Source organism: Pristis pectinata, chromosome 5, assembly GCF_009764475.1.
Source record: "Pristis pectinata isolate sPriPec2 chromosome 5, sPriPec2.1.pri, whole genome shotgun sequence".
Taxonomy (NCBI): domain Eukaryota; kingdom Metazoa; phylum Chordata; class Chondrichthyes; order Rhinopristiformes; family Pristidae; genus Pristis; species Pristis pectinata.
In genome coordinates this window covers 106,110,771-106,123,841 of record NC_067409.1, presented here as the reverse complement: position 1 = coordinate 106,123,841, position 13,071 = coordinate 106,110,771, and the positions used below count along the sequence as shown (strand labels likewise).

Sequence of the window (13,071 nt, the reverse complement as noted above, 5' to 3'; positions counted from 1 at the left end):
TTGCTCCACACCCATCATAATGTGATGGCATTTAATATCTGAAGTGGAGCAGCAAGTCACTGCAGAATAATGTGCAATGGTCATTAATGCTGACCGTGTCTGTGACTCTCATGCTCTGAGAATGAATTTTTCTAAACTACACCATTCAGTTCCTGAAATAAAACCCCTACTATATATGTTTTCCATAGATCTACCTGCTCTTCTTATATTGTCAAAATAGATGAGTCTGCTGTGAACCCTTTCTGTATTAGCTTTACATTACATTAGTGAAGACTTACAAAGAAATGTTTCCTCAGCAACCAATATCCACAGCAATATATTTGAGACCTCAGCTAACTGCACTCTGAGCAATGTCAAAAGCACTAACATCATGCATTCTGCACTCTGCATCATTAATGGCTTCCAACCTAGAGTGCTTGTCTCCTTTCATAGCAGGGAGGTGAAGCTAAAGATTAATGGGGTCTGTTATAAGGGCTTTAGTAATATTGAGGAAATTTGGTTCACAAAAAAATCAAAATATATAAAAATATTCTCATCACTCTGGCTACCCCTGTGCCGCTGGAATCCCCAGGACTAAAGTCCCATGACTTATGGGGAAGGGGTGGTGGGTGCTAGTAAGTCTTTCTATCAATAAGATTGGGAATCATTGACCTAAAATAACCTCATGCTACCTCTAATAAGCTCTGGTGAGGGAGAGAAACGTACTCCTTTGTCACTTCCAGTCTGGGTGTAGGTTCTCCCTGCATATCTAACTATGGTTTACAAAATGCAGATATGCAGAATTAAACATTATAATCATTATTTAACCATTGCTCACTACTTTCCACAACTATTTAAAACATTATAAAATTTAAAACATACTGACATCAAGAGCCACCGATTGCTTAGCCCAGGATTTCTTCACTTCATTGTACATTATTGTATTGTTGATGCCAAGACCACAGAAAATGACAAAGGCCTAGAGTAAACACAGGAAAACACATCAGGACCTTGACTAGGAATCATGGACAAAGTTACAGTTGCAACTTGGTGTGCAACTTTTAATGACTACCTAACAGCAGTCTGTTAGGCAGTCATTGACTATTAGCTAATGAAGATTTAAAAGTGTGTCTCAAAAAATATGTTGAAGCGAAGTATTTTATCTGGTTAAACAGAAAATTCCTCATGCAGTTATTTTAGAACAAGTTCTGAATGAAGAAACCAGATTGCTGGTACAGATAAAGGGCTCAAATTCCAGAAGATGTAACATGTACTATTCCTTTGGTGCACAACAAAGCACAGACAGTCCAGATCCTGTCAAATTATTACTGATAAACTGGCATTATCTGCAAGTATTAGTGATTTGTGAAAATACCTGGACAAATTATAAGTCCAACACATTGTAACACACGAAATGTGCATTTTAATATGTTTGGTTTGGGAAGATTGTATCCATCCAGATTATTAGACAAATTGGCTATAAGTAAAACAATTTAGACTTTTCACTTGAATGTTCAATTTTACCATATTGTAGTCTTTATATTTTCAGTTCTGCTGTGTAACAGCGACCGGCTGATTAATCTTTCAGATGGGAAATAAAATCAATATAAAATTAAATGCACTATGGCTGAATTCAGCATGTACACTCCCAAACCACCCTTTGTAATTCCAGCAGATTGCTGGGAACATAGACGAAAAAGCATAAATTCTCTTAGCGCATGGTTTCCATCAGTATGTGGGAGATAGAGGAGAACCATGGAACTTCAAGCACCAAGGGCTGGGTCATGACAAATAAGATGAAAAGTAACTAAAGTGGATGTCCACCATCTTCCTTTACCTACAAGAGAACATTGCCCAACAATATGGTTTCACCACACCAAGACTAAGCAATTGATTAGTAAAGTTTTTTTTTAATGTCTTCACTAATCAGGAATGCCACTGAGTAAGCCAGTATCTAATGCCCAAATATAACTGCCCCAGAGAAAGTGGCAATGGAGTCCTTGTGATAAATGTGCTGGCAAAATCTTGTTAAGCTGGGATACCCCCGTCTTTACCGTAAAAGAAGAAACAGTGATATATCTGCAAGTCAGGATCATATGTGACTGGGAGGGATTCTTGTAAATGGTGATTTTTTTTTGGGTGAAGGAATTTATGTATGAAGAAAGGATGAACAGGTTGGATCTATACTCATTGGAGTACAGAATAAAGAAAGGTGCTCTTATGAAACATTGAGGTTTCTGGGAGGCGGGGGGGGAACTGACAGATTAAATACTGAGAGGATGTTTTCTTCTGGGGGGGGGCATATCTCAGAAATGGGGGGTCAGTTTGGAATAAGGGGGCATCCATTTAAGATGGAGATGAGGAGGAACTTTTAGAATTCTCTATCCCAGAGAGCTGTGGGGAGAGACATGACTGATTAAAGGTGGAGACTTACAAATATTTGAACTACAAGGAACAGGGAGAAAACAGGAAAGTGGTGTTGTGACCAAATTTGGATCACCCATTATCTTAATAAATGACAGAGCAGCTTGACGGAGTGACTAGTCTACTCTTGTTCCTGTCTCTTATGCTCCTCACGTGTGAATTATTGGCAAATAAATAATGTAATAACACAGATGGAATGGATTTGACTTAATAGCTATTGGGAAAAAATTTGGTTGAAGAGTGATCAAATGTTGAAACTATGACAGATATGCAAAGTGGAAAATGGAAAGGGTACCTCTGATTAGAAAAATGGATGGGATATAGAAAACAGAGAGAGAAAATCTCAGAAAATCCATAATAATGGGCAGGAAAATTGCTGGGCGTTATTATGAGGCTTTCTACTAGTGTGTAAGTAGGAAATTAAAGGTGCATGTATCAAAGGTAAAACAGTGATCATTTGAGACTTTAATCTTCTTAGAAGCTGCTCAAACTAACAGTCTGGAGAATCAGTCCACAAAGTACAGCTAAGAGAGCTTTCTTAACTAATCAGTGAATAAGCTATTTTGGATCTGGTGCTGTGCAATGAAACAGGGCTAGTTGATAATTAATTAATTAAATGCACTCTAGTAAAGGAACCTCTGTGAAATGTGGAAATGCAGGTCATTCTGACAGATTTCAGGGCCAATGCAAGTCAGGAAACCTGGGGGCAAACTGAATTGTTACACATGGGTGACAATGGATGACCTTGAAGGTGCAAACATTATTATTGCCATTAACAATTTAGTTTCAGTTTATGTGAGGAAATGGAGTTGTGTTCACTTAAGGTTTTTTTCTTTAAAAAAAGCGACAGACATCCAATTTTGCAAGTGGTAATAGCTGAGAAAACATCCCCATATGTTGTATGAATGATAAATAGTTACATGAGTTTACATTTAAAATCTTTACAAATGTAGTAGATGTGTATGAATCATAGAAGGAAAGGACCTCAATTTGGGACATCTTTTCATGTCTCGGTGGAATTCTGCATTGCCAATACAAAATAAACTAATATATTGAGAGTAATATTTCCTCAGCACATTGCAGCAAAACCAGATACCCATTTCTAGATAAAAAGTTTACAAGTTGGTTGCACATAGTGCAAAAGAACATCTCTCTCCAATTGATTCATCACTGGTGTTCTGCACCACTGAATAAAATAATATATTGCCTGCTCACATAATATTGTTACTGACACACCAAAATTAATTATAGTTCAGATCTAAATCCAGTAATGCTGGTACAACCTGCACTTTTGAAATAGCCACCTCCGTTAATAATGTAAAAATAAAAATATTTTTAAATTCCTAAATTGTACAGATAAAAGGATATCTATGTTAGTGGTCATAATTTAAACTGTTTAATTCATGATGGAATTAACCAATGCAACTATTTCTCATTAAGTCAGGCAGCAAAAACTCTGCTATATCAACATATGAATATAAACACCGGTGACTGCTGTTGCTCCATGGCTATTCACAAGCCTCATAATGTGAACAACTGTACACTTTTACAATTAACCAATCAGTTCTGTGAGAGCGAGAGAGAGAAGCATTAAAGGGCACTTTGCAATTGATATTTAAACTTCAAAAGCCTTCTGCAGCAATCAGGTTTAAGCCAGGCTCACATCACTGAAGTATCAAAATCTTGCTGTGTGTCACAGAAAAGAATGAATATTGCATTTTTCAACAGGCACAATTGCAATTTGCAATCATTACAGTATGGAAAACGAAATAATCTCACCTCAAATAATCTCTGATCGGCATCATCAAATGTTTTCCTATCCAACCTGTTAAGTATTTGAGCAACTCCTGCAGCAAGAAAAGGTTTAAATATTAAACTGCTATTGTTTCTAGCGTTTGAAGAACTTTCACTTTTTGATTTCCTTTTATGACATAAAAAGCTCATTACTATACTATACCGCATTGATACTGATTACAGCTAACCTGTTCCCTGTCATACAATGGAAGAAATAATTAATAGAACAATTTATTCTGAATACTATGATACCAAATATTAAACACAATCAACCAATTTTACAGACTCCATTAGACACTATACTGATAAATCACTAATAAAGTATTAATTTCGGGAGCTTAGCTGGCAAATGCAGCCCACAACATATCACAAAGTCAAAAGCAAATTGCTGCAGATGCTCGAAATCTGACACAGAAACAGAAAATGATGAAAAAGGTCAGCAGGTTAGGCAGCACCAGTGGAGGGAAAAACAGGGTTAATGTTTCAGGTTGGTGACTTCCCATCAGAACCAATTCGGATGAAAGATCATCAACCTCACGCATTAACCCAATCCTTCCTCCACAGCTGCTACCTAACCTACTGACTGTTTACAGCATTTTCTCATTTTATTACACTGTACAAAGTCTGTAGACTCTTTAATATCAACTCTACTATTTATTTCAGAGTTCTTGGGTTCTGTGACTTATTATGATGCTCTCTGTCTAATGCACTATTGTTCACGATGTGGTTCAGATACCTGGAAAGAAGATCAGCCATAAAAAAACTTTGGAGACAATTTTACTTTGAGGTTACTTTTTGCTTCAGAGTCTAATATCTTCAAAGAACAGATAAACAAAGTACTGCAGATGCTGGAATCTAGATGAAAAACATGATGTTGCTGGAGGACCTCAGCAGGTCAGGCAGCATCTGTGGAGAAAAGCAGGCGGTCAACATTTTGGGTCAGGACCCTTCTTCAGGAGGACCCGAAGAAGGATCCTGACCCGAAATGTTGACTGCCTGCTATTCTCCACAGATGCTGCCTGGCCTGCTGAGTTCCTCCAGCATCATCATGTTTTTCTTCAAAGAATAGAATGTGTTTGGCTCAGTGGTGCGGCTGTTAGAGATGCCTCATTACAGCTCCAGTGACCTGAGTTCAACGCTGAGCTCTGGTGCTGTCTGCATGGAGTTTGCATGTTTTCCTTGTGATCATATTGATTTCCTCCTGATGCTCCAGTTTCGTCCCACAGCTGGCACAGCCTCGGAGGGTTTGTTTCTGTGCCGTATCGCTCTAGGACTTCATGGAAACTAATATTAATAAAAGTTAATTCTGAGTTGGTATTTGATCAGTTATTTAATCCCCCTTCCTAAATGACATAGGATCCCACTGACAGAATTTTAACATTAATTCTTCTAAACTCAGGGTATCCTATCGAGCAGAACTCAAGGCAAGCTAGATGCACTGCTTCCATTCCAGTGGAAACTGTGATGAGAAATGTGATTAACAGCAATAGTAAGAAAATCCTGCTTTTCCTTAAAGTTTTTATCCCAGCAGCTACATTGAAAGGGTGAAAAACTAATGTAACAACATAAAACACTCAATGATATTACAAGCTGTGATACTGCGACTCCATATGAAAATAACTGCAAACTGACTAAGAGCTTTTGTTATAATTAGCAACTCAATAATGCACTCTGCAAAGAAGCTTCAAGAAATCTAGTTGTGCACACGAGATGTCCCCATTAATAATTTGTCACATCTATTCCACATTGTGATATCTGTACACGTTTTATTGACTGCACTTTTTGTGCACGTCATTCCACTAGCATGCCTTACATCTAAATAGAAGAAAACTAACATTAGGCTGTGATGATTGAAAAATAATTTACTGACTCAAGTAATGATGGAGCATATCTTCTGCTTCATTACTAACGCTGGGATTTACCATGGTATCCCCACGTAAGACCCACTGTCCTGCAATGATGTTGGCCTACGTTGGTGTGGTATCTGTGGCCAACCCGTGCAAGCTGTAGCTGCTCCTGTGGTGCTGCTGTGGACTCTTGCTGGTTTCAGATGGGGCAGCATGAACCTCCACATGCTTCTCATTTCTCAGGCTATGAAATGCACATCAGGTTAATCCTGGTACGAGATCACCAGACCCCATTCAAATGAATAAAAGACATTGGCTCCAAGTTGAAAGGCAATTCATTTGTTTATTTATTTGTTTGTTGCATTGAATTTAATTGCCTTTTAGTGTCTTAATGATACTGTTAAATATAAATAAAATATTTTAACTGTATTTTACTTTTAACGTCCTCAGTGTTGCTGAAAGAATATCAAGGGTGCTTAAAAAGTTTCAGTGGCCCTGAACGCAGACGGCTTTTGATGGTCTGCGAGCCAGGAGGGAGGGGGTCCTCTAGGCCAGATGTAGCCAGCTGCCTGTGCTACGGCAGCCATGAAGCGGTGCCAGAACACACTGAAGGGAAAGGTTGTGCCAGAGGAATGAAGAGCACGGCTGAGAGACAGTCGGACATCTTTGCTGCAGCAATGGAAGATTTGCCCCATTCACCACACCTCATAAAATACAAGTTGCCTGTATTTTTGTTAAGAATATCAAGCAGAGTTTTCAATTTATTCAGAGATGCCAATGCAAACTTCAGCACTCATTATCAAATTTGCACCAAATAACTGGCCTACTGGCCAGATTAAGTCATCAGTAGCGCAGAATTTTTTACTGTCACCCAAGAAAGGAAGCTACTTATTTTCTGGAAGCTGTTAGAACCAATATGCTTGAAAATAGGAAGAAAAGGACAAAAACAACTGTGTGTTCAAAGTGCTGGTTAATTTTACACTTTTGCATTATGTTCAGCATCTGAGGAAAACATACAGATAAGGTCAAATTATATGCCGATTTGCCCAGTTTCATGGCTGCACACATCAAGGAGGAAGTTGGCATGAAGACCATTTTTATGCATAAAAATGTTGTTAAATTTATATTGATGTCTCCACTCACCAATGATTTGATGATTACTATTCCAGATGGGAACACACAACACTGAGCGAATGTGAAAACCAGACATCTGGTCTGCCTGAAAAGTAAACACACAGTGAAAATATGAGCATCATTAACATTTTATAATTTTCCAGAACATGAAAGGCATTACTTTTAAGACAAAATTCATGCTCCAGTTATATAGCATGGTTATTTTAGAGTTTTTTTTGATTAGCAAGAACATCCTCTTGTTGTCCATTGCAATTATGTTTAACTCTTCCTTATCCACTGTCTAATGAGTATATAATAATATCAAAGCATAATGAATTATTTTTTTAGGTGCAGCTGTTGTGCAAGCAAATAATGAAGGTTCCACAGCCTCACCAGAATCACACAATGTGATGAATGTTGTATCTGGCTAGACTCGTTTAACGGCGAGATGTTCAAATGGTAAGCTTCCCGCTCTTCTTCAAATAGTGCCATGCAATCTTTAACATCCACCTACACACTATCATAGACTGACGGAAACTCAGTTTTATTTTGAAAAACTTCATTTCTAACAATGCAGATACCCCGCGAAGTTTTAAACAAAGTTACAAATTCACATCCTGCTGGAGGTCATCTTCTTGACCAGCAGCATAATGAATTACAAACTGAACTAAGTTAACATTGTTTGTAACCCAAATCAGGAACTGAAGTGGGAAGATTATAAATTATTGTCTTAATTCACTTAGAAGAAATTATTTGAACTCTGAAATAAATCCTGTGCACTGCAAATGTGTTTAACTCTTACTAAAATGCATTAAGCTGTTGCAAATTATTCCTTCAATTTTTTCTTAATCCTCAAACTCCTCATCTGGACTGACCTCCAGATGAAGGGACTTGACCTAAAATGTCGACTGCCCATTTCACTTCACAGATGCTGCCTCACCCACTGAGTTCCACCAGCAGTTTGTTTTTTGCTCCAGATTCCACCATCTACAGTCCCTTGTGCCCCTGGGAAATATTCTAGATCTACCAGGAATTCATAACTGTTCATCCTTCTCGTTCCCATTAAGGAGTTGATATTCCTTACTCATCGAAAGTACCACGAAGTCTATACCTGGACTTACACCATACTACATCACCAGTGCATGTATAGAAATGTGACTATTATTTTTATACGAAGTATAGCTAAGCCCTCATTGCTACCAAAGTAAACTTGCAATTTACAAAATACCACTGTAAGCGTACATGAAATCAAAAGAACTGTGCCAGTACTTTTCTATAACTAGCCCAGATTGGGTTATAGTTCAGGCTTCTCCAGATCTCTGTATTTTGTCTCAGTAATAGCTGTTATGCTGTTAGAAAATGTGTTCATTTCACTTTCCTCATCCCATCCAAACCACACAAAAAGTAAAAGTTTGCTTTCCCATTACACCCTAAAAGTCATAAAATATTTAGTGTAAAATTAATTATTTTGAAGGGATTCCTTTGCATATAACAATGTTTCACAAATCAACAGGAAGCTAATCTAGTTTATTGGTTGAGGAAACAATATTGGCCAGAATGCAAGATCGCTAACATCTCCCTGAAATGATAAAACAAAAGTCTTAGTTCAGCTTTTCATTCAACACTACCTCAGCTAACAAGGCAAAATTCCTTCAATATTGCCCTTAAATAAACAGTGCTTGGACTCAACATTTTCTGTCTCTAAGCACTAACCAACTGAACCAATCTAACATTTGGTTTCTACCAGAGAATATTTGTCTAAATTGGCAATGGACTGAGAGAAGATAACGCTGATTGCTCAAGTTTTTCTGTTACGATGAGGCTGTCAGTAGATGGTCTAGTCACTTAACTGAGAACAACCAATGAAATAAGGTGAAGTGCAGTTCCCTTAACTTGGAGAATGACAGACCAAGTTGATAGATTTCCTTTGTAGAATTGGTCATCTTTCTTTAACTAGAAATCATAAAACACTTTTTTTAACTTGCTCCAAAATAATCTAAACAAACAGCTCCCTCTCATTCAAAATAAAAATGGGAAAATAGACACACTCAGGTGAGTGGTCTATATTCAAACACTGACCACCACTTTTAGTGTATGATATAGTTAGACGATTAAACTATGAACAAGTCTAATATATTGGAGCCAGGTAACCTACCAAATAACAGTTACACATTCCAAAGAAAGACTACAGCTAAGCCATCTACACTAAAGTATTAATGAAAGGACATGTGCTCTACCGGTGATAATTTTGAGGTGAAATCCCTCTTTTAACAGAAAGGAAATGAATGTCTGTCATCCTTCATAATAATGACTTAGTAATGAAATCGTATCCTCCATAATGCCTTGTGTTCCTGTGATTTCATTAGAGGGTCAATAAGCACACAGACGTTTTTGATCTTATTTTTCCTTAAAGGAGAAATTTATGGGGATCATTTTCTGAATACATAGGAATCTGACCCTCCACTAGGGCTAGTGGAGAAGTCATGATGTTACGCCTGCAGTTTTTCCAATCATGGCAGAGGCCGACAAAGACAGACCAGCCTGCTCTCAGCAAATTCCACCCTTTGTCTCCCCATATTTTCCTTGTGCATATTTGTTTACTTCTGATTATATCACTCCGCTACTTGGTCAACCTCTGTGATTTTATTCTGTAACAAATATTAAAGGAATACAATAATGTTAAATGTTTCTGTAGACTATGTTGGTCGTGGTTCAACGTTTCTTTATGGCTGAGCCACTAGTGCTGACTTTAAGGCTTTAATCACAGACAGAGCAGCTGCTTTAATATTACATAGATTTTTCTTCATTTGCAGTAGTCAGGTCTCAGAAGGGTTGTAAAACCTGGCACCAGAATTTCGAGCAGGAATTGGGACACAGCTACTGACATTTCTCTCTGTGATGACTGCTGCGTCTCCTGCAATTGCGGAAGCAGTGATCTGATCGATGTGGCACATCTATAAATTATACTCTGAACTCTCGCAGCATCCAGAATGGGCGAGGGTGCTCAGCTTTACATTAAATATATGTGAAAATCTGAAACTAAGCCTTTAAACACCGGATTCTGAAAAACCTCTGTTACTATGGTGATCTGATTTATTTTTCTCTTTGTAGTTCTTTCCGGGTACAAATTGTTCTGCACATAATAAAACAACATGTCAAATACATTTACTTGTACACAATATTTCAGTACTGAGCATCTGGAAGATGCTTTCAAAGCACATTGATTCATTGTAAGGAGAGATTCATTCCTGAGCTATTAATTTCTAGATTTACAGTTGCGCCCTGACTGACTCTGGTTCTGCAGTTTTTACAGTGGAATGTACATCTAAACTTTGAAATTCAGCTGCACAGATAATGCTGATTTGGTGTCAACACACTGCCACCTTTTGTTGCCTTCGGCAAAATCTTAAGTTAACTCTCATATCAGATCGAGCCATCCTGCCACTGAATAACTTTCCGATTAGGAAGAAAATATAATTTTACAGAAGTTCTTGAAAATTAAAACACACAAATGTTACAACACTTGCACTGTTGTTAAGTCATATTCATTAGGATTTTTTTTAACCTGCAATCCTCTCAGTTGTCTGGCATAACTTTCGTAGAAGGTCAGCAGGAAAGAGGCCCTTTCTGTCTCACAGTTTCTGTTTGCTGACTTTTCACCAAAATTATGGCAGCCAATCTGGAGAACCCCACCTCAATGAAAATTCTAAGGATTCAAAAGGGGATGGAAATTGCTGGAAAAAATGGATGTGAGTGGCATTAATAAGCAATCAGCAGCAACCTGTGATGAGGAAATTGTGAATCACCTCAAGTTACTGGATGACTTGTGTGACCAACCACTGCAGAACATTTTGTGCTTAACCATCCCGTGAGTTTCATGAAATTACATTACAGTAAACTCATCAATGAATGTTAAATCTAGTAATTTATGTCAGAAATATCCTTCAAACACTTTGCTAATTATTAATGACCACCAACAAACTTCTCAGGAACACAAAGTGAATGATTAAATGTGAGGAATCTCATTCCTTCAGGTGGTGAATTGTTATGGGAGGTTTCATAAATGTAACACATTTAATTTTTAATTTGCTCCTTAGTTTTCTTTCCTTCCCCTAATCAAATCTCTCTGTGTCTGATCTAACAATGAATTCTCCCACTCTGTTTCCCTCAATACAAGGGAATATTATTTTGAGCAGAAGGATACAGGGTGAAGTAGAACTAACTTCTTGTTCCTGCAAATTCCAGCCTACTGCAATAAGTGACAAAACTACTTTACTAAGATAATAACTAAGAAAATTATTACCACTTGGCAACTCATTAACATCTTACAGATCAACCTTGCAGGCTGAATGATTTTGTCAATCTCAATAGAAAGAGTTTTTTCAATTGTAAGATTAGCACTTAAAGTTTCAACCTTCCATGGCCAGACACATATTCTGACATATTATCCAAAAGTGCAGTGCTAAGAGGGACACTGGGGTCATCAAACAAAAATCATTACAACCAACGCCAGTTTTACAGCACCACGAATATGGATCTAAGTTCAAACTGAAAAGATGAGAGTGTCCAGTCCAACTAAACAAAAAGTTGTTTGCCTGTATATATTTGTCGAATATTTTGTTGAGTTTTATTAATTTCAAACAGTGTACCATATATACAAGGCTTCCCCAAATTATAGGGCTGAAAGGCTCCAACCTTCATACACGGCAGTGAGATAACAGCCACTATCAGTCTACCTGCCTGCTGCCTTCTTGCAGTGCTGGCATATTTTAAATGACTATCATGTTGTTATATATTAAAAATCTACCTACAAATGTCAATTAATCATATTAATAATGTGAATAATTGATCAGTTGGTAATGTACTATTGAACCTCACACTCATTTGATTAGCATGAATAAAAAAAATCAATATGTTACGATAGTATTAAAGGAATGCCAGAGTCATAAATAATGCTGATTTTCTGAATGTATGTTATTGGGAAATATCCTGGCTGAGAACAATATCTCAGCATCAACATCCTCCGAGAAATATTTTGGCAAGTAGATATCAACAATATGAGTGGATGGTCGTATGTGCAAGCAGATATTAAATTGCCACTACATGGCAGGATTCATGAATTTGGCCATGTCTGTATCAGCCTGGCATGCAAAAAGTTTTAACAGACTTTTCATATTAAAAACATAAAAGATAGACATCTAAAGTGTACAATTCATCCATGATTTGGGCTTGAAAGCATTGCAAATTTAACCATTTAAGAACAATAAATCATGACAAACCACACGTTATGCTTTTTTTCTCAAGATGCCTGCCAATGATATGCATTTTGAACTGTTCTGATTGCATTTACACAAGATGAAATATAGGAATAAATATAGTGGATACACCTTAACAATTAAGCACTTTGCTACAAATCAGACAAGGGAGAAATCCTCCCGAAGGTGGAGGAAAATCTGAGCAGTGGGGGCCTTGCACCATCTCAACCAGAATTTATGTTGTCCCTCCAGCAACCTCTTTCTTCACCTGCCACAAACAAGTGGTGTTGAGTAAATGTTGATCAGATGCTGGACATTTTGCGCTGCTCTGACCCACTTCCTGGTATCTTCTTAGTCTGACAGTCAGCCTGGGAGTGCAGGTGCAGAATCTATATTTCCCTAATGGAGAAAGAGGGCTTCGTGGAACCTATACACAAAAAGTGCTGGAGGAATTCAGCAGGTCAGGCAGCATCCATGGAGGGAAATGGTGGGCTGCTGAAGGGTCTCAGCCTGAAACGTTGACTGTTTATTTCCCTCCATGGATGCTGCCTGACCTGCTGAGTTCCTCCAACACTTTTTGTGTATTGCTCCAGATACCAGCATCTGCAGAATTTCTTGTGGCTTCGTGGGACCTGCTCTCTCTCCAGTATTACCTTCTG

General features: G+C 37.8%; 1 protein-coding gene across 5 annotated transcripts in view; it reads right to left on the bottom strand.

Moving 5' to 3' along the window:
• The window catches only part of LOC127570393 (dual 3',5'-cyclic-AMP and -GMP phosphodiesterase 11A-like), a 189,228-nt gene that overhangs the window by 87,855 nt on the left and 88,302 nt on the right, over positions 1-13,071 (bottom strand). For 4 of the 5 annotated variants that reach the window (XR_007956358.1, XM_052015935.1, XM_052015933.1 and 1 more), the window contains 3 exons: positions 7,188-7,263; positions 4,183-4,250; positions 866-958 (listed from right to left, as the gene is read on the bottom strand). Coding sequence is in view for 4 of the 5 variants with exons in the window: in XM_052015935.1 (XP_051871895.1) it covers positions 866-958; positions 4,183-4,250; positions 7,188-7,263 (237 nt within the window). In the remaining variant the exon portion in view is untranslated. The remainder of the gene's footprint in view (positions 1-865; positions 959-4,182; positions 4,251-7,187; positions 7,264-13,071) is intronic. The other variant, XM_052015934.1, reaches the window with a different exon arrangement.